The sequence below is a fragment of the Oryctolagus cuniculus genome, chromosome X (genome assembly GCF_051225735.1).
Source record: "Oryctolagus cuniculus isolate XC-2025 breed Fujian yellow rabbit chromosome X, ASM5122573v1, whole genome shotgun sequence".
Classification (NCBI taxonomy): domain Eukaryota; kingdom Metazoa; phylum Chordata; class Mammalia; order Lagomorpha; family Leporidae; genus Oryctolagus; species Oryctolagus cuniculus.
The window spans coordinates 127,041,892-127,065,218 of record NC_142888.1 but is presented as its reverse complement, the minus strand read 5'-3'; the positions used below and the strand labels follow the sequence as shown (position 1 = coordinate 127,065,218).

The 23,327-nt window shown below is 37.9% G+C and overlaps 1 protein-coding gene across 2 annotated transcripts in view; it reads right to left on the bottom strand.

The window, feature by feature from the left end:
• The window catches only part of AFF2 (ALF transcription elongation factor 2), a 592,065-nt gene that overhangs the window by 190,485 nt on the left and 378,253 nt on the right, over nucleotides 1-23,327 (bottom strand). The window contains exon 5 of one of the 2 annotated variants that reach the window (XM_008273461.5): nucleotides 2,807-2,893. The exons of the other annotated variant lie outside the window; for it this stretch is intronic. Coding sequence (XP_008271683.3) covers nucleotides 2,807-2,893 — 87 coding nt within the window. The remainder of the gene's footprint in view (nucleotides 1-2,806; nucleotides 2,894-23,327) is intronic. 2 annotated transcript variants of the gene reach the window in all.

The following is a 23,327-nucleotide window of genomic DNA, read 5'->3' as shown; positions in this document are numbered from 1 at the left end:
ATTAAACTTCCCTTAAGGACAGTGTTACTCAGTAAATTCTGCTTACTATGTACTTCCTTCCTTGTAAGAGTTTCCATTCTCTATGAGAAAACATGGCATTTTTCAATTTGGGGTTGGTAAGTGAATATGAGCTGAGAATTTTTCAACTGTATTTTCTGTTATGTATACATTTCACAGAATCATAGAACATTTGATGTGAAAATTCCATTGAGATTATATAGTCCTCAGACCTTCACACCTACAGACACATACCACCCCAGTCCAGATGAGGAAATTGAGGCTCAGTGGAAATGGAGCAGGACCACATAGCCAGCAAGTTGCAGAGCCGGGATAAAAAGGAGCCTAGATTGCAATTCTTCAACCAGCACTGTTCCCCTGCTTACCACATTGCTCTAGATTTAGGAAACTGATACTTTCAGAGAGGCAGGTGTCACCTAGGTCTGGTGCAAGCACTCAAAGAGGCAATTAACCCAGTTACCTATACTTCCTGAAGACAGCTATGTTTTAGAAGATGAAATTTGAACTGGGGAGAAGCCCCAGGTTTCTGGCATCATAACACCTGAACCTAAATAATGGTTCCTTCACTTATTAACTGGGTGATTCTGAACACATTACTTACCTATCACGTACCTCAGTTTCCTCCTCTGTAAATTATGAATGATAAAATTACCAATCTTTTGGGGTTGTAATGAGGACTGAATTATTTGCTGTATGTTAAATGCTTAGAATCAGGTGAAGCACATCATACCATTATATGAGGATATATGAAAAAGTTCATGGAAAACTCATATTCCTTTTTTTTTTTTTTGACAGGCAGAGTGGACAGTGAGAGAGAGAGACAGAGAGAAAGGTCTTCCTTTGCCGTTGGTTCACCCTCCAATGGTCGCTGTGGCCAACGGGCTGCGGCCAGCACACCGCGCTGATCCGATAGCAGGAGCCAGGTACTTCTCCTGGTCTCCCACGGGGTGCAGGGCCCAAGGACTTGGGCCATCCTCCACTGCACTCCCTGGCCACAGCAGAGAGCTGGCCTGGAAGAGGGGCAACCGGGATAGAATCCGGCGCCCTGACCAGGACTAGAACCCGGGGTGCTGGCACCGCAAGGTGGAGGATTAGCCCAGTGAGCCTAGTGGGCGGTGACGCCGGCCTCATATTCCCTTTTTACTAAATTTTTCCATGAACCTTTGGAAGCCTTCCCCTATATGTTGTTGATGTCTTTATTGTTATTTAAAATGCACTTTTCTTTCAAACCAACAATTTGGCAGGGATCAAAGGTGGGTGTATACCCATACTGGCTTCACCATTTTATCCAATTGATTTCTACCTTTATCTTGCGACTGGCAGCGCAGTAATTTGCAGAAAATGCAAATTGTGCCCTATTGCAGGCTGTGTATGTGCTATAAGAGCCCATTTATACAACCAGTTCTATTTTACACACTTGTAAATGTGAAAATTGTGACTTGTGCAATTTATCTACCAAATGGGAGAATCCAGCTGAAATAAATACAATTGCCACGGAAGTGTTGGATTTAAAGGCTGGGAAAAAAATGATGGGTTGCCCCCTTTGCTGGAGATGCTGGTGATAAGGATATCAAGCACAGGGCAGCCAAAAGAAAGAGAGTGAGGATACAGGAAGCAAAGATACACCCACAGACTGGGACAGTAAGAGTCATTACTCACTTAGCTCTCTCTCATTTCAAAGGTGACAGGGGATCATGAAATATAGTTTACAAGTAGTATTATTGTCAAAATCATGACTTTGAAACCTAAATAATCTAATTGGGTGTTTCTCCTTTTACAAAACTCCAAACTCCTTGGGGGTAGCATTCAAGGCCATTAATGGCGATGTGCTTACTTGCTCAGAATTCATCTCTTTCCATTGCCCACCAGAAAAGCTATGATCCAGACACATGGGATCTCATACCAGTATGGATCAAACCATGATCCCTCATCTCTCCATGACTTTGCTCATGCTGGTCTTCTGTATGGGATGGTCTTCTCTTGAACCTTTTTCCACCTGTCAGAATCCTAACCATCGTCTAAATGTTGCTACCTCCATGGTGAGCACATGCTCAACTCCCTGCGGGAATGTTAGATACTTTTCTGAGCTTTGTATTGTCTATGAAAATACCAACTACATTGCTTGGTAGTTTATCTGATAACATGTAGAGGACTTTTCTTCATCCCTTCATCCCCGTGGAAAATGGTTTCTGAATTAATGGTAGAAAGGAAAAGAAGAAGGGAAGGAAGGCATTTTCTGTCTTTTAACATGTGGTATTAGAATATCATGTCTACTTAGGCATTTAGAAAAGCTGGTGTTGATAAATTCTTATTCGGAACAAGTGAAGAAAACATTATAAATGTGTGACAATAGAACTGTAGAGGAGAAAGTTCTGTTCTGATAAGGCAGCTTATAAAGATCTGTTCGCTTGTGAGCAAGGACTAGAAGGTGATATATAGAAAGTAAAATTGATCCATTAGAAGGAAGAGCATGGATTTTTTAAATTAAAAAAATCATGGACACTATTGTTGCCTTTGCTCTTTGGTCTTAAGGGGTGAGCCACCACTCTGATTCATCAACTCTGGGGGCTATTATTTGGACAATGGCAATGCTCAGGTAGTAAGATATGCATGTAAATATTTTGTATAGATTGTCTTAAAGAATCTTTTTTTAATAAAAATCATATCTACATTACTATCCTGAGGGGCAAGATATAATCTAGATTTTATAGTACTAGGAGACCGATGCCAATCAGATTGGTCTAATTAAAATAAGGTAAAAGAAAATGGATGAAGGAAGAGAACTGACCTGTCCTGGGATGGAAAATGCATGTTGCTCAGAGTTTCCAGGAGTGTGCATGGCAGTAAGAGGAGTGGGCCAGGAATGGGTCATCTCCTGATGAAGAAAAACAAAGCAACTTTATTTCTGAGCACTTAAAAAAGCCCTTATTAGCATTAAACATAGTAGACTGTTCATAAATACTTATTTAATGTATCTTTTTAATATTGAGGACGTTAAGGTAATTCAATATAACCCCCTACCCCACGTTGGTGCTTGAGGTCCTTCTGCAATGCAAAAGCTCATTTGACATCTGTTTGCATATTGCCAGTGACAGGGAGCTCACTACTGCTTGAAGTAGCCTGTCTCATACTGAGACAGCTGGCTCAGACTCTTCTTCCCAGGTGGAAATTAAACATCTGTCAGGAGCTTCTACCTATGGATCACACTTCACAAAAGCACAGAATGCATCTCCTCCTTCTTTCACATGACAATCCCCAACTATTTGAAGATAGCAATCCTATCTGCTGCTGTTGTCTCTTCTCCAGGCTGAGACATTCTCAGCTTGTTCATTCATTTAGTGGGACTCTTCAACTTTTTTTTTCTAACGCTCCAGTTCTGCCTTCTGTCTCTATCTTTGGAGCTCCCAGGAGGGACTCCTAATTGCCTGGGGCTCCTCTAACTTATGGGATTCTGCTCCAGGTATGATCTGCCTGTTCTAGGGAGTGCAGCACTGTCATCACCTCCATTCTTCTCTTGATGCACCCTAACAGTTAGTGACAAGATTATGCACATGCTGTTGATTTTTCCATGCAAAGATGAGACAACTGAAGAAATCTCTGTCTCATTCATAGAGAAGGTTATTATGAGATTTGTAGCTTGATTCCACCCAGTCACACACATAGTGTATTTGTGAGTTCAAATTTTCAAATAGGAAAAGCCCCTAAGGCTCCCACCCTCTGTTATCAGCAGGGTCACCTTCTCAGCTCTTTCAAACACTCTGTTTGAATAGAGGTGCTATTCAAATCTTGCTCTAGTCTTAGGGCATGTGGCCAACATGTTTTACCCTAAGAGCAAAGATAATTAAATCACATGCTCAAAATCCAAGCAACAGAAAGATGATAAATTTGGTGAAGCAGGAGGGAGTCAGCATGTGTTGGATTCATCAAACATTTTCTTATATAAACATTAAACATAAAAATCAATGTAATGATGGAAATAAAGGAGGAGTTTGGGGAGGGGAGGAGGGGATCAAAGTTTATGAGAATGCTTTTTAATGCACAGCTATATAATACTATTTTACAATCTTTATGGGTAACATAATTAGTCATTTCAAAGGTAATATTAATAAGAACTCTCAGGTAGCACTAAAATATGGTTTTTTTCCCTTTTTAATTACCCAGTTCAAAGAGTCTTTGATGTCTGAAGAGTTCTAATGCAAGGAGATACTTCACAGATTCACTCACAGTGGCACTGGGGAAGCAGAATTTGTAAGTATTATACAGACAAGCACTGGCACAGATTGAAATTTACCCAGAACTATTTAAAAGGGAGGTGGCAAGTACATTAAAAATGCACACAGAATTTAGAGGGGATACTTAACCTGCTTAAAAGATAGACTATTTCCAAGTGTTTTTGAGTTGAACATTTGTATTCAGTTGATAATATTCATGACAACTACTAATGCAGCCATCAAAACTAGTCCCAAAGTAACTCTACCTGACATCAATTTAAAGTGTAATTCTAATTAGCTTGTATCTTTAAACTAGTTAATGAACTCTTTTAAAATGTATAGGGTTTTTCTGACTAAGGTTACTCTCCAAAATTAGATCATATAAAATATATATTATGCCTGTGAACTACACTGAATCTGCACCCTTTGTATTAATGTAACATTAACATGAAAAAATAAAGTATCTAAAACTCAAAAAAATTAAAAATGAATAAAATATATAACTAGGGAAGAGGAGGTGTTGGTAAAAAGGCACAAAGTTTCAGTTTGGAAGAATAGCTTCTGCCGATCTATTGTATAACATGTACTATATAATTGAAACTTGCTAAGTGGTAGATTACAAATATTCTCACCATAACAAATTGGTAATTATGTGAGGAGATGGGTATTTGAACTACCTTGATTTAATCATTTTATAACATAAACTTTTATCAGAAAATTGTGCCCATAAATACTGGTTCTACTTGTGACATAAAAAGAAATTATTTTTGAAATTAAATAAAGTACAGTTCATATTCAGTCAGAGCCCACCAAGAAGCAATAAGCTCCAGTCTGTAAAAGGAGTATGGTCTCTTTTATGTAACCAGTGGTTATGCCTCTAGGTTTATTAAAAGGTATTTTGGATACTGAAAAGAATGAAATCACTTCTAAAAGGTATACTTTCTCCCTACATTTTATATACCAGGGGACTATAGAAAGTTCATGGAAAATGGAATTTAAAGGTAATTAAATCTGGTGCAAAATTTTTGAAATCTGCAAAGATTTTCCATAAACACAATTTTTGTGAACTTTTTGAAGACCCCTTATATGCATGGATTTAAAATTTATTTGTCACTAAATAAACTTATCTTTTATTTCAATTTTCCATGGACTTTTAAAATTATCTTTATATTTACTTTGTGACAGAATCTGATTATCTTGAATTACCAATGTAGTGCACTGTCCTACTGGCCAATCCACATGGAATCACACATATTTTTTTCATATTCAATTACGATTGATTCTCTGTATTAGAAAACGTGAGATTTCATGAAATAGCATGCTGAGTCCATGCTACCACTGATGCATTTGATTACAGTAGGGAGGATGCTGTTGAAAGGAATATAATTTCCTGAAAGGGTATCTTCAGCAAGGAAATTTGAAGCAAGCTCTTTCACTTCTCAAAATGAGTTAGACTTGTAAAGTGTGGCAAGCTCACAGTAGATTTTCCATTGTTATCCTTTTCATTAACACTTGAAGGATTTTAATCTATTTCTGTGTTCTTGCTCTTTTCAAGATAAGAACCCCTATCATTCCTTATCCAGCTGAACTTATATTCGTCCTTCACCAAGTCATCAGGTAGGGATAAGCACCTACTCCAAAAACGTTGCCAAGTCTTTTACAACAGACTATAAGGCTGAACACCTGAACTCAACACCAAGCATCACTTCTCTTTTAACAAAAACACACACACACACACACACGTGCGCCCGTGTGTGTGACATTGGTCTGAATCTCCACAAATGAGCTCCCCTCTCTCTCCTTTGACCTGCTGGAGAGAGACAACGCATAGATTCCTACCCTCCCTGGAAAACTGAAGTATTAGTGGTTCTGAGAGGTGAGGTCACTTATGGACAGTCTCACATTCAGTTGTAAGTGAATGTTGGTCACTGGTTTCAAAGCACACTGTTTCCAAATGGGTCTCCCATTTTTAAAGTTAATGCGGAAAGAATGAAGCAACACTGTTTTACTTTTTAGTCTTTAACAAAGAATAGGTTTCACAATTGATAGTATTCTAAGTAATTTCTAACAATGCGCAGATGTTTTCTTAATGTGATGTGAAGGCTCCAAAGTCAAACGCAGAAAAATCACAAAAGGTTATATATTCCAGCACATTATCCATACTATGGCTCACAGGCTAGGACCCTAACAAATTGAAAATAACTTTCAGGTAGCTCAGCTTTGCTCAGTAGAAACGCAGAAGCTGGGTACCTCACAGGCTGTGGGTGGAAGACTATCTTGTGTTCCACACTCTGCTAATCTCAAATGTATCCTATACTCATCTAATACAGAGCTTTTGGAATGGCTGTTATCTCAAGTAACTGAAGTATGTTGCCACAAGTCTTATTTTCTTCAACCTTGAATCTCCTGCGCCTATTACATAGTAAGTAATTATGGTTTTTTTTTTGTTTTTTTTTTTTGTTTTTTTTTTTTTTTTTTGCACCACAAACAAAAGAGGCAGTGATTGTTAGCATCATACCCATTTCGCAGCTAGGGAATTGGAAATGCCAAGAGGTGAAGTTACTTGTTCAATGCTACACAACAAATGGCAGGGTCTGTGTTCTACTAATCTTTATTTAGTTGCCGCAATCCGCCAGTCATTGGGATATAGAAATGACAAAGACAAGCTCCTTCCCCAGGACAGATCACTTTGCTTTACATGCTAATCACCTTGAAAGAGAAATGTGTAAACATACAAGGAACATGGTAGCAGGAACAAGTCACTGTGCAAGGCATCTGAGCAAGGTTTAGTGGTGGAGGTGAGGCAAACAGTAGGTGTATGTATATGTATGGTGCATGTATGTATTCCTTTCAGAGGCCTACATTACACCTGATATATACTGGCTGTTCAAACAATATGCACCCAGCTTTAGCAAAATATTAAGGTCTTTACCTTAATATTTGAGCTAAAGAAATGGTTTGAGCTAAAGAGATGGTTATAGCAAATTTTCAAATGACTATTAATAAATACAAATAATGGTGATTTTCACACATATTTCATTAGTTATTGTTATTATAATTAGAAGCAGCTCCAAAAGATCCCTTGCCTAAGAATGATAAAAGAAGAACTTAAGTCTGAGCTCCACAAAAAGTTACCTGAGTGACCCTGGCGAAGTTGCTTGCCCTCTCTGCGCCTCCATTTGCCTATCTAGAACATGTGGGCTTTGGCATGGATGGCCACTATGTGTTCTCCTAGCTACAAATGCTGTCAGCCTCTGATTCTGCTTGTTTTGCCTACCACACAAGCTTGCTACAAGAGGAAGTAAGCTAATACATGTGCAAGGACTTTGGCAACCATATAGTGCTGTGCACATTCAGCTTGCTATTCCCACAACCAGAACTACAGCGTTGCCACTATGAGCCTGCATGCCTCCACTTAGCAAATGGGTAACTTAGGCATTCCTCACAGCTCAAGATGATAGGAGTTCCATAAACCTTCCTCTTTTTCCTATATTAAAATGCAAAGAATAGAATAAATGCATCTTTTAAAATATTTACAAACACCTGTGATTAAGAACATGTGAAATGCTGAATGGTTTTCAAATAAAAAAAGTATGACTGAATAGGAGAAATCTACAAAATCAGGCTGGAGTTTATTTTTACAGGGACTTAGAATTAAATGCATACCAAGTCATGGGAACTGAACTTGGTCTCTGACTTCCTCAGGGGCAGTCTTATTTTTCCTCCTAGGGAGTATACTCCCAAAAAATTAGTACAACAGGGCTGCAAATATATACACTGTACAGCCTTAAAGGCTACCACAGCCTAAAGCCACAAAAATATCAGCATCTTCCTTTCTCCGAAACTAATTTAAACCTGAAATCATTGAAACGTACATGTCTGATTTTAGTGAGGGAGATCTTCTCATCAGATAGTCAAATTTGCTTCTTTAGCTAAAGGACTCCCTTTGTTAACACCCCTAAAGGACATGTGTGGGGGTGTTAATAAATGACATCGAACCTTTATATACATGTGCCCTAAGACTCCTCTGAGAATCCAGAAAAAGGGATAGGGCAGTTAAGCCATGGGGCTATCAGGGATCAAGGAACAGGGACTTGGAGTGCCCAGAAGGGGTTATGCAGCGACTTGGCCCTCAGAAGGGAAGCAGCCAAATTGTTTCCTAGCCTTCAATCTGCCATCAATTGCTAACTGGCCTGTGGGAAACTCTGCTCCTCCCTGATAGGAGAGAAAAGCAAGGCAGATGTATTAGCACTGTTATCTGCAGCTGCAGTGGGGTTGTTCATAGGAAATGAATGACAGAAAAAGGATCAGGGTTGGGATGAGCTCATAGAGGGAGGGGGCCAAACCATAATTTGGGAAAGGTGCTGGCTGTAGTAGTCACAGGCTGCTCTCCCAGTGTGGTGTCCAGGAGTGCACCTGCTGCTGAAATGTGAATGTGAACTTGCCTGCTTCCCTTTGTAGGCTTTCTTCAGACAGACATGGGAGGACAAGTGCCCAGGATTGAGTCCTTTACTAGGACCAGACAGCTTGTTTGTTCCGTATGAAATTCCCCTTACAGGGAAGTAGTGCATGTGGGATGAGGTATAGATCTCTTGCCTCTCTGGGCCCTCACAGGATGTACATAATAAGTGTTTCCCAGCACAAGTAAGTTTCACCCTAAAGATGCTCATGTGACATGTAGCATCTACATGGGACTTGGGACCCTTTTAAACCCTGGCCAGACCACAGTCTAGAACATTGACACCGCTTGGGAAATGGGGTCCTCCTTGGGAAAGTGCCCTGGACACTGGCTTCAACAAAGCATTTGTCAAACTTCATATATAACTCTTGCAACTAAGAATGGAGATGTGAAAAGTGCTTTATCACTGAGTTGAAATAAGCTTACATAAATTGTTGAGTAGCCAAAGTCAACCTAGAAGGCAGTCTCTAGAGGCATACCAAAGCCTTTGTAGTTACCTATCCTTCTCTATTTGCCATCTTTAATAACAACAAAAACAACACTTTACTTTTAACAGTGCTATTTGGTTTAAAAAATGTAGTCAACAACTTAAAAGAGCAACAGCATGTCCACTTACTGAAATTGTAGGTGACACTAAGCTACAAGTAATCAACATTCAGAAAGATCCTGCCACACAGGCCTGAATCCAATAAGGTGAATTTTAAGAGTAGTAAACTAAATCTGCAATTATGTTCCACAAACCAAGTGTAAAACTGCACTATGAGAGAGACCATCTGGCTTATTACAATTCATGAGATAAAAACCCAAGGATTTTATTTTACTACCCCCAAGTAAATCTGAGGTGTGTTGGCAGCTAAAATAACCTAAACACATTCAGCCAGCATTAAGTATGAGGCCTGGACTGTAGAAGGCAATGGTGCTGCCGGACACTGCATGGAAAAGACCACACTGGTTTAGAGGGAACTAACCTAGATGACTTGTCTCAGCACAGCCATGAGTATAGTGCAATATCTTCAATGGACCATTACTATAAGAGTAGGGCATAACATATATACATGTACTTCAAAACAATCAGTAAAGTTTAGTCTATGAAAAAGGGTGACTTAAGGGAGGTCTACGAAGTGTTTTCAATATATGAAACAATCTCATATAAAAGAGAACTGAGATCTGCCTTGTGTACAAAGAGATTAGGATAAGCTCTGTGGGTAAATGTTATCAGGGGACCATTTTAGCTCAGATGAAGTAAGAATTTCCAAGACATGTAAGCTTTTCAACCACTGGGTTTTCTGTCTTAGAAGGTAGTGAACAACACATCTCGGGAAGCCAATGTAATCAATAAGCTGTACTTTAGAAATCTATATTCATTAAATAAATGTTAAAAAAAAAAACACATCTCTGAAGTCAACATGGTCCCTGCCTAGGATAGTGGCAAAGGGATGCCTGGAAAGGCAGAGGTTCAGGGTTGTGGACCAATTGTACTGACTTACCTAGCTAGATAATCATATTCTTTACTGCTCCAAATTCAACGATGTATATAAGAAGATGCAAAATTGAATCTGGAATGGCTTTTTTAATATGATATAGAAATATTGCTGAGAAAAGTAGCCCAGAGAATTCATCATCCTCCCAGGAATGGGGGTGGAGGAAGGTGCTGGGGGGACCTTACTGTCTTATGGTGATACAGATAACAGTCTAATTTGTCCCACTGTTCACTCAGCAACTTGAAAGTTCAACAACAGTGGAACTGTAGCTTATCTTGGACTTGATCACTAACCATTGCTGCTAAGCTTCTCTAGTGGTGGAAACCCTGTTCCATTTAAGTGAATGAATATTCTTCTGTTTGGGACACTCTTAACAAAGTCTCCTGAGATCGTATCTCTGATTTTTAAGCAAGTGAGGGTAGGGAGGAAGTGTAAAATCAACTGTAATATTAAACATAACTTTCCAGTCATAGCTGAACAATAAAGCAACACAAAATGCAATCTATCAGTCCAAAAAAGAAAAGGGATGATTCTTTTGAATGTCAACAGTAATTTATGACTTCACTGACATGATATAATACTCTGGAATTTTTTTTTCAAATCCATAATTGATGACTTTATTCAAACTCTTTAGTGCTGACAGTTTTTTAAGAGAATTCAGAAGTTTTCTCTACTGGCCCCATGATATACATGCAAAAAGTCCAGCTCACACTAGTGCCTTCATTCTGTAGCAGCACCCAAGCCATGGTTCTACTAAAAAAGAGAATCAAATGCTAATTTACAATTGGGAAACATAATAATCAGTACCCTGACACTTCATTGTGTGTTCATTCAGACAACCAATCAAGTAAGCCGTCTTCTTGGCATTTACAGATACAATCAATTCCATTTCACTCACTGAATGTAATGGATATGTTTCCAGCCATATGCAGGGCCTATTCATACAACTTCATTTGGCCTGTTATTCCTAAGACATTGTACATGTGGGAACTGCAAAGAAATATCTCCAAAGAATACTATGGGGAAACAGAACACTATAGCCATATATTGGGTAAAATTCCACTGGATCTGTTGAGTTTTGCACAAGGTTTGAGCAGCAGCAGCCTGAGGCCACAGCCTATGTTAAAGGTTTGACTTTCCCAACAGATGACTGCCTTGTAAATTTCAATACTTTTTAGGATATGGGTCTAAATCAGGTTTAAACAGAACAGAAAACTAGCTGCCCTACTAGGAAATGTTAGATTGAACAACATTGAATCATTGACTTCCTTTGTAAACACAAAATTAGCACAATTTCAATTGTTAAAAATGTAAGGGCCACCAGAAATTCTTTTGCAAAAACAAGGCAAGGCACAAAGGAAACCTAGTTAGAGGGCTTCTGATCAGTGGTCTATTTCAGGCTTCTGAAGCTTCTGAGGTTTCTTGATGGCCAGTTCTTGCATTTCTATTTTTTAAACTCATCAATTCCTCCATTCTTAAACCAATTTTGACACCAGAACACCATTTGTTGATCTTCTGTATATAAAGATATATATAAATATAAATTGAAAATGAATCATGATGAAGAACGGGATTGGAGAGGTCGTGGGAGATGGGATGGTTGTGGGTGGGAGGGAGGTTATGGGGGGAAAAGCCACTATAATCCAAAAGTTGTACTTTGGAAATTTATATTTATTAAATAAAAGTTTAAAAAAAGAACAAAAAAGAAAAAAAAAGTTATTTTTAACTTTGCTGTTGAGTTCCTAGATCTCTGTTTTAAATTATTTTGCCATCAACTACATCCAATGACCATCACTTAAAATATACTGACATGAGATGATTCCCTAGGCTCTCATAATATTACAATCATGTTTTTTTTTTTTTCAGAGTTACTTTACTGGATGAAATGACATGCTATGTCCTCATAGCATTAGGCATTTCTTTATGGCTACCTTCTAGTTTGCTCTTTTAGTTCTAGGTCAGGCAAACCAATTTGATGAAACTAACACCTCTCAACTGACTTTTCCCCAGCACTATCTTTAATGATTCACGATTAATTTCATTTTTCATTAAAAATATCTATTAAGTGTCTACTCTCAGCCAGGAGGCTAAACTAAGCCCAAACTCAGGATATGGCTGTTCTCCAAGTAGCTATAGTATTCATAATTGGAATGAACAGATGCTAATGACAATTATTATTGATCATTCAAAGTAAAACTCAGATAAACCTGCCAGACTTTTATTTTGTTTTATATTTTACAGAGTAGCATGCAATTTGTTATCATGTTCCAGACATTACCAAAAGGATTTGTTGATCTACCATTGCTGGAGAGATACACAGTGTAGAGGAGGCAACACAGCCATCCTTTAGAAAGCCAGCTTACCATATAAAAAAAGGCACTAGAGAAAGAAAACTGTAGTCAAAGAAGGATACATTTCATGTAATCACAAGTCTAAGACTTTTCAAAGAATTACACAAGGCGTTAGTATTCCATTTATAAGGGCTGCTATAGCTTTTCAAACCCGATAACTTTCTTGTGGTTTACACTTATCACATTAAGAAAAATGGTAATGAGGAGTTCATGACAACTTCTTTTAGAAGGAACAAAAGCTCAATGGCTGGGGAAAAAAGAAGTAATATCTATTTTCATGGAAAGAGGCCTCCAGTGAACAAGTTGGCCTTAGCTTTACTCTCTCATTATTTCTGAGCTCAGTAAAAATAAGGCACCAGGCCACTAATGCAGCCAAAACTCTATCCAATAAGATTTGCATGGAATTGTCTTTCCTCTGAAACAGCTATTTCAATCTTAGGATCCCAGAATCACAGTGCCAGGGGGATGAAAGAGAACTGTTTGTCCCATTCACATGAAATTAACTAACAAATCTATCACAATATGTCAATCTAACTACTGAATACTCCTCCTGCCTCCAGACACTCCCCAATAAGAACAAAATAAACCAACAGAAGCATCAACTTCTTTGCAGTAATCTGAATTTAACAACATCAAAAACAAGACTAAGCCCCAGTGAAATGGATTCAGAAAGCCCTGGATATTCCAACCCCCTAGTAGGTGAGTATTCCTGAATGCCTGTCCAGTCACCCCTCCACCCAGATTCTTTTTTCTCTGAAATTATGTCAAATAATGGGAAATAAATAGCATCTGTACTCCAAATTAAGGGTGGCAAAGAAGTAGCAAAATTGAAAGCCCTATATTTTTTTCTAAACCAGTGTTTGACTAATAGAGAAAGCGAACATTCTACACTCATCATGAACATTCTAGGGGCCAGTGGTGTGGATGTAAAACCTGGCACTGTAATCATGCTGAAAAGCTTCAATTTTGTGTTAAAATCAGGAAAGCAGATCCTTCTCTGTTTTGTTGAAAACAGCAATTTGCCACATAGAAAATGCTAGGAGTAGCTACTAGTAAGTTTTTGGAAATTACATCACAAAGATACTTATACTAAATATCTGTTAAACATAAATCCAATCGGATTCTCACATTTTACTATGTAGCTATTTTTGTTTAAATACAGTGATAACAGTAATGCATGGAACCTATTGTCAAAGTGACTTTCACTAATAGTTTCCAGTGACATCATTGATGGCACTCACATCTGTACACCACGGAGAAGGTAGGGTTGCATTCCAGCTGAACCCCATAAAGCTTCCCTAATAACTACGTGAGAATCCATTGCCCATGGATGTCTGTAAATCCTCTTTAAACCTCTATCTGTTTTCAGCCCATACCATCTCTTGAGGTAACCAGATCGATACTTTTACTCCCAGCTATAAATTTAGCAAAACACCTAATAGAAGATTCAAAGGGAACAATGTCAAACCCTTTGCTGGGAAGGTTCTAGTGGGCAAGTGTAACACTGGGTTAGAGGTAAATAAATAGCACACAGAGGACTCTTGTCCCACACATTAACTTGCCTCTCTCATTCCTGCGAAGCAGGCCTGTTGTTTGTAACCTATTTGTAACTCTTGTCCGAAAGCACATTGTCAACCAGTGGTTTAATACTGGGTTATAGTCATATCTTTTTTCACAGCATGTCACAACTTCACCTCTACATTTGTTTTGAAGATGTAAAGAAATATGTACAAAATTTGTGTACTTTCAGTGTATAATATGCCTTATTTTTAAAGTTTATTGATTTTCATCTACTTAAAAGGTAGAATTATCTATATCTATCTATCTATCTATCGGGAGAGAGAGAGAGAGAGAGAGAGAGAGAGAGAGAATCTTTCATCCACTGTCTCACTGTTCAAATGCCTGAAAAAGCCAGAACAGCTAGGATTGGGCCAGGCAGAAAACAGGATCTGGGTATCTCACATGAGAGGCAGGGGCCCAAGCATTCAAGCTGTTATCCAGTTCCTCCCAGTATGCATAAGCAGGAAGCTGAGTCAGAAGCAAAGTAGCTGGGATACAAACTGGCACTCTGATATGAAATATGGGCTTAAGCCACTGCACTACAATGCCTGTCCCAACATGATGTTTTTATATAGTTTTCCCAGGAATTTGAATTCTCTCCATAGTATGGATTCCTTAAATTGAAATATTCAGTGTCCCTCTACAGATGGAGTAGGTAAGCTAAATAAATGCAATGGCACACTGTATTTATAAATCAAAAGATGGAATAGGACAAAGATACTAGTTTTTAACCAAATTAATATATAGTTGTAATATGGTACTAACCAATGCTCCGGCAAGATTCTTTGTAAATAAAAACAATAAAATTCTAGAATTCATATGGAAAATAAAATGACTTAGAAAAAAATTTCAGAAAAATAAAAAAGCTGAAGGTTTCACATTACACTATCTTAGGACTCACTATAAAGTTACAGATATCAAGATATGGTGCTGGTGAAAAGTCATGGATATAAACCAATGAAATAGATTACAGAGAGCTCAGAAATAGACCCATGTAAATACAGTTAATCAACATTCTACAAAAATGCAAAAGCAATTCAATAGGGAAATGCAAAAACAATTCAATGGAGGAAGATAAAACTTACTCTTTCCATTAATGGTGGTGAAATACAATGAATAAAATACATCTCAATATACACCTTATATCAGAAGCCAAAATTAATCCAAAATGGATCAAAGATCTAAATAAAACAGTCAGAATTAAACATTATGGATTTTATGACCTTAGATTAGACTACAAGTTCTTAGACTTGATACTAAAATCATAATCCATAAAACAAAAACACACAAACCAGATTTCATCAAAATTAGAAAATCAGAAAGAAATCATGAAGGGTATGAAAAGACATATCATAGCCTGTTGGAAAATGTTTGTAAATCATATATCTGTGAAAAGGTTTATATGCAGAATATAATAAAAACTCTCAAGTTAAGCAATAAATAAAGTAACAAACCAATATAAATTGTGAACAAATGTTCTAAACAGATATTTCATAAAAAAGATCTATAAATGGGTTATAAGCAGATGGCAAAATGCTCAACATTATTAGTCACTTAGGAAGTCCAATTTAAGATCACAATGATATATCACTACACATCCATTAAAAAGCTTAAACTGAAAAATTAACAATAAGATCAAGTGTTGGCAAGGACTCTTTAAAAAATTGCAGTATATCCATGCAATAGGAAGTTACTCAGGAATACAATGGGATTCTTTTCTAAATTTTATGTATTTGGGAGAGGGAGAGAGAAGGGGAGAGAGAGAGAGAGGGAGAGAGAGAGAATGAATATGAATGAATGAATGAATGAATGAATCATCTCTCTGCTGATTCTCTCCCCAAATCCCAAATGCCCACCACAGCCAGGGCTGAGACAGGCTGAAGCCAGGAGCCAGGAACTCCATGTGGGTGTCCCACATGGCTGGCAGGAGTGTGAGCACTTGGGTCATCATCAGCTGCCTTCCCAGGTGCATTAGCAGGAAGCTGTGTTGGAAGCAGATTAGCCAGGACACAAACCTTCACTTCAGTACGGGATGCAGGCGCCGGTGCTGTGGTGTATCTAGTAAAGCCGCCGCCTGCAACGCCAGCAGCCCATATGGGTGCTGGTTCAAGTCCTGGCTGCTCCACTTCCGATCCAGCTCTCCACTATGCCCTGGGAAAGGAGTAGAAGATGGCCCAAGTCCTTGAGTCCCTGCACCCACATGGGAGACCTGGAAGAGGCTCCTGGTTCCTGGCTTTGAATTGGTGCAGCTCCAGCCATTGCGGCCAACTGGGGAGTGAACCAGCAGATGGAAGACCTCTCTCTCTCTCTCTCTCTCTGCCTCTCCTTCTCTGTGTGTAATTCTGACTTTCTTTTTTTTTAAACTTTTATTTAATGAATATAAATTTCCAAAGTACAGCTTATGGATTACAATGGCTTTCCCCCCATAACGTCCCTCCCAACTACAACCCTCCCCTTTCCCACTCCCTCTCCCCTTCCATTCCCATCAAGATTCATTTTCAATTATCTTTATATACAGAAGATGAGTTTAGCATACATTAAGTAAAGATTTCAACAGTTTGCTCCCACATAGAAAGACAAAGTGAAAAATAGTGTTTGAGTACTAGTTATAGCATGAAATCACAATGTACAGCACATTAAGGACAGAGATCCTACATGAGGAGTAAGTGCACAGTGATTCCTGTTGTTGACTTAACAAATTGACACTCTTGTTTATGGCATCAGTAATCACCCTAGGCTCTTGTCATGAGCTGCCAAGGCTATGGAAGCCCCCTGAGTTCACCGACTCTGATCATATTTAGACAAGGCAATGGTCAAAGTGGAAGTTCTCTCCTCCCTTCAGAGAAAGGTACCTCCTTCTTTGATGACCCGTCCTTTCCACTGGGATCTCACTCACGGAGATCTTTCATTTAGTTTTTTTTTTTTTTTCCACAGAGTGTCTTGGCTTTCCATGCCTGAAATACTCTCATGGGCTTTTCAGCCAGATCCGCATGCCTTTAAGGGCTGATTCTGAGGCCAGAGTGCTGTTTAGGACATCTGCCATTCTATGGGTATGCTGTGTATCTCACTGCCCATGTTGGATCATTCTCTCCCTTTTTGATTCTATCAGCTAGTATTTGCAGACACTATTCTTGTTTATGTGATCCCTTTGGTTCTTAGTCCTATCATTATGATCAATTGTGAACAGAAATTGATCACTGGACTAGTGAGATGGCATTGGTACATGCCACCTTGATGGGATTGAATTGGAATCCCCTGGTATATTTCTAACTCTACCGTTTGAGGTAAGTCAGCTTGAGCATGTCCCGAATTGCACATCTCTTCCCTCTCTTATTCCCACTCTTATATTTAACAGTGATCACTTTTCAGTTAAGTTTCAGCACTTAAGAAGAATTGTGTATTGATTACAGTATTCAACCAAAAGTATTAAGTAGAACAAACAAAAAAAAATACTAAGAGGGATAACAGATCAAGTTGCTCATCAACAGTCAACTCTGACTTTCAAATAAATAAACGAATCTTTTAAAAAAGGTATGCAAGTGATGAAATATCACATGATACTCCATAACTATGTATAATTTGTATGTGTCACAATACTTTTTCTTTTCTTAAAATTTTATTTAAGATATATAAATTTCATATATTTCCTATGTATATTGATTCAAAAACATAGTAATACTCCCACATTAACCTCCATCCCACCCACATTCCCACCCTTCTTCCTCCCTCACCTATTCCCATTCTTAATTTTTACAAAGACATTTTCATTTATAATATATTTTAAAAAACTTTAAGCAAGAACAGAAAATTATAGGGAAATCTTCTAATGTGTATAAACACAAATATACATACTTATTTTTTAAGTTAGTAATAAGATGCTCTGATACATTAAATGAAAATCCATTATAATAAATTGTGTTTATTCTTGGACTAGTAGCTTGAGTTACCATTAGATAATAATCAATGTATTTTAACACATTAACTGAATAAAGGAAAATGTATAATGATCTCAATAAGATACTTTTCCTAAAAACTCAAATAGGTAAATTTTACTGATTATGATTTTTTTTAAATGTGCTGGCTGAAAATCTATACCATATATCAAGAGTGGTCTGAGTGCAACAGAGCATAGGAGAGTGATGGTTATCTTAGTTCTAGATGTTCTAGGTAAGGAATCAGCAAAGCTTTTGCCACAGACCAAAATGACCCACTGCCTGTTTTTGTAAGTTGAGTTTTATTGGAACACAGTTACAAGCATTCTTTTACATATTGTCTATGAATGCTTTCAGGGTATAACATTTTTCAATAGTTGAGACAGAGACAATATGCCCTAAAATGTCAAACATACCTATTTTCTTTTTTTATTTGACAGGTAGTTACTGACAGAGAGAGAGAAAGACAGAAAGAAAAGTCTTCCTTCCTTTGGTTCACTCCCCAAATGGCCGCTATGGCCAGCGCTGTGCCGATCCGAAGTCAGAAGCCAGGAGCTTCTTCCTGGTTTCCTATGCAGGTGCAGGGGCCCAAGTACTTGGGCCATGCTCCACTGCCCTCCCGGGCTACAGCAGAAAGCTGGACTGGAAGAGGAGCAACCAGGACTAGAACCCAGCGCCCATATGGGATGCCGGCGCCACAGGCAGAGGATTAACCAAGTGAGCCACGGCGCCGGCCCCAAACATACCTATTTCTATCTGCACCTTGATAGGAAAAATTTGCCACTCCTGTTCCAGGTACTTTTTTGCTACTAATAGATTTTTGGTCAGTATATATGTTACTGCTAAATTTTTTCTTGTCTACATTAAACATTGTGGACTCAAGTATATTATCATACAGTTAATATGCCTATCGAATTTCATTTTATTAGATTTGGTATATCTAGTAAACTGTTTTCCTGGTTTTGACATGTGGAATTATTAGCAACTCCTCAACTTCTTTGTTATCTACTTGGTCAGGGGCTGAACCTATAGTAGTCATTTAAAATTTACTCCTTCATCTCTGTATTCTAATTTTGGAAGGTAGGGTGCTTAATAGTTAGAATCTCATGGACTCTGGAGCTGTGCTGCCTGGGTTTAAGATATTGTTTCTGCCACTGGTCAACTATTGAACTTGAAAAGTCATGTAAGCTTAAAGTGTTTCTATTTCATTTTCTGTAACAGGGGTATGATGACAGCAATTACTTTCTGGCACTGATATGGTGATTATATGAGTTACTACACAAAATTCTTAGAACAGTGTTAAATACAAAAAACTGCTGCATAAGTGTTTGGTATCATTATTGGTGTGGACTTTGAATCCATGCCTACCTGGGGTTCAATTCTGTGTCAATCACTTCAGTGATTATATGAGTATGCGATTTGGGGAAATTTATTCAGTATCTTTGAGGCTTCCAGGTTGTCATTGACCCATTAGTCAGTGTCCTCCGAATAATGAGTTTAGAACTGCTGGAGAAAGTTACACAATCTACAGATTGGAACATGCCTAAATATAATGTCTTCAATATAAACTAGAGTCTTCACATTGTCTCATAATCTTAGTGTGTTTCCTTAACCCTCCCTCTCTCCTTCAATGATTCATTTAAACCTCCTCCAATCTCTTCAAACTTATGAATTTTACAATTGCCTCCTACACTGCAGATTCATCTCAAGCCTTGGACTAAGAATGAAAAAAAATTTAAATTCTCCCATATTTATTTCTAGTATATTTTGTTTTTGTTTTTAATCTTTAAGGCATCTGGAAATAATATTATAGCATGAGGTAAGGATCCAAGATTAACATAGGGAGAACAGAAATGTCATCTTGTCTAAGAATGGTGTGCCTTTCCTGTTGTTAAATATACTTTGGTGTCCCTCATAATGATGTAGTTTATTCATATATATTTAACGCATTTCTTTTCAAATTATTTCATAGGGTATAAATTGAATCTTTTTGTCCATTATATCTGGATAGTTGGTTGCTTCATATATGAAGCATATATGCTATATATTACACATAGCAAATTTGCTGAATTGTAATCATGCATAACTGTGTTTTTATGCATAACAGTATTATGCATAATTGTATTATGTATAACAGTGTTTGGTTAACTCTCTTCAAGCTTCCAAAAAATACTATAAATCTATACTTTCTATAAGTAACAACCCCTCCACATTTTAACATCTCTATCTTTTTAATACATCTTCTTTCTTTATTTTGTTTAATTGTCTTGGCTAACCTCCAGAGCCATAGTAAGCAATAGTGGTATCAAAAATTTTAGTGTTTTCTTTGACTATAATTAGAAAGCTTCTAGAGTTTCTCCATGTAATTTGATAGTAGCTCTTGGGGCTGAAATGGATATATTTTATCACTATAATGATCTTTCTGTCTTTCTCTATTTTATCAAGAATGGGGTAGAGTTTTGTCAATTGTCTTTTAGCATCGGGAAAGATGATCATGTACTTTTACTTTTTTTTATTTAATTCATAAAAGGATTTATACTAATGGAGTTCTTAGTATTGAATCAGCTTTGAAATCCTGGAATAAAATCACTTGGTGATGGTACTTCCCTGTGGGGAGCAACTCGGACTAGACTGTTACTGGAATTAAGACTTATTCTATGCATCTGCTCTCCCACAATATGGCGCTGGGAGAGGAGCAAACAGCTTCTACTCAGCTGCCTCCAGTTCAACCAATAAACTGTAGGACCTGCTCCTGATTGGAGGAGAGCAGCGTACTCGGCGTGTGGGTAGCAGTGTTGGGATTGGTGGAAGAGGACTATAAAGGAGGAGAGAGACAACATGCACCAGGAACATCTATCTGAAGGAACACCTGTGCAGCCCCCGAGAGAGCCGGCCGGCGGTGTGCCGCTCCCCCGCGGAAGTGGGGAAAGTGGCTAGGGGGAACCGCCCTTCCATGGAGGTGGAAGGGACGGTAGCCAACCCGGGAAGAACCAGCAGCAAACCCGGGAAGGGCCGAGCAGACAAAAGAACAGCGCAGGGTCTAGTGTCGTTCCTCCGCGAAGAGGGGGAGCTACACTTACCCCTTAAAATGCTTTCTGATTGTGTTTGTTGGCATTTCATTAAGGAACTTTACATCAATATTCATAAGTGATAATCTGTATTTTTCCTTGTGTACTATTTTTGTCATATTTTGATATCAATATTATATGCTAAACTGGCATTTCTAAAAATACTTTGCATTTTTGTTCTATGTTCTATAACAGTTAAATTGTATTGTCACTTATTAATTTGGTTGAATTTCCCCATGAAATCCCATCTGGGATTGATGCTTTTGTTAAAGGATTGGTTGAGTCTTCATTTAATTGGTGGCAGTGTTTGTTTAGATTTTCTGGAATCTGTTTCATTCAATTATATTTCATGAGAAAGATCATCTACTTGTACAATAACTCATGATTACTCTCCTGCAACTACAATCCTCTTATTTTCTGTGTACCTTAGGTTGTTTATCTTTATTACCCTGTTTTATATATTTATGCTTCCTTCTCTTTCCTCAGTGAAGTTAAGTGACAAATAACTTATTTGTTCTTGTTATTATTTTAAGAAAAATACACCTTGAATACATAAATTGTAACAATTTTACGTTAATAATTCATCAGTTTTACCTCTTCATTTATCTACTTTTCAATACCATTTTTGAGCTCTTTTATTACTGATAAAATTAGGTAATATTCCTCATGTTTTAACAAATTCATAAATTCATACCAATATGTTAGTCACAGCAATATTTTGGGGGGATACATTTTTTTCACATACTGTGCATATGTATACAAAGTTATTTTGGTGATTCCTTTCTTAATTATTACTAAATTTTTAGCAAAAAGAGTTATTTTAAGACCAGTTATGGCTGTGTCTGAATTCATGTCTAGCAGGAATTCTCTTCAGAATGCAAGCAAGGATGGTGACTTAGTGAAGCTGACCTTTACTTCCGTCTTACCAATAGAAACCTATCTTGCAGGCTATTTGAAAAGCAGCACTACATTCTTCTAATTTGCCTCACCAAGAAAGTGCTTTCAATAAATATGTATTATTTATGCAATTTATAATTTAATCTTGCTTTTCTTCTTCTCCAGATATGTCCCAACCTTGGTCCACAAAAGCTCTCATTTCTAACCTTTGCACCCATTCCTATTTTTTTTCTTTTTCTTTTTTTTTAACTTTTATTTAATGAATATAAATTTCCAAAGTACAACTTATGGATTACAATGGCTTCCCCCCCATACCATCCCTCCCACCCACAACCCTCCCCTTTCCCACTCCCTCTCCCCTTCCATTCACATCAAGATACATTTTCGATTATCTTAATATACAGAAGATCAGCTTAGTATACATTAAGTAAGGATTTCAACAGTTTGCTCCCACACAGAATCATAAAGTGAAAAATAATAGATGATTTTTTTTAAATGATGATGAAATCAGATCAGACCTATTGTCATGTTTAATCCCAGTGAGAGTCAAGTTGGGAATTGATAATTTTTTTTTTTTTACAGAAGATCAGTTTAGTATGCATAAAGTAAAGATTTCAACAGTTTGCACCCCCATAGAAACACAAAGTGAAATATATTGTTTGAGTACTCGTTATAGCATTAAATCTCAATGCACAGCACATTAAGGACAGAGATCCCACATGAGGAGTAAGTGCACAGTGACTCCTGTTGTTGATTTTACCAATTGACACTCCTGTCTATGGCATCAGTAATCTCCCTATGCTCCAGTCATGAGTTTCCAAGGCTATGGAAGCCCTCTGAGTTCTCCGACTCTTATCTTGTTTAGACAAGGTCATAGTCAAAGTGGAGGTTCTCTCCTCCCTTCAGAAAAAGGTACCTCCTTCTTTGAAGACCTGTTCTTTCCACTGGGATCTCACTCACAGAGATCTTTTGCCAGAGTGTCTTGGCTTTCCATGCCTGAAATACTCTCATGCGCTTTTCAGCCAGATCTGAATGCCTTTAGGGCTGATTCTGAGGCCAGAGTGCTATTTAGGACATCTGCCATTCTATGAGTCTGCTGAGTATCTCACTTCCCATGTTGGATCACTCTCCCCTTTATTTATTCTATCGGTTAGTGTTAGCAGGTACTAGACTTGTTTATGTGCTCCCTTTGACTCTTAGTCCTTTCATTATGATCAATTGTGAACAGAAATTGATCACTTGGAATAGTGAGATGGCATTGGTACATGCCACCTTGATGGGATTGAATTGGAATCCCCTGGTATGTTTCTAAGTCTACCATTTGGGGCAAGTCAGCTTGAGCATGTCCCA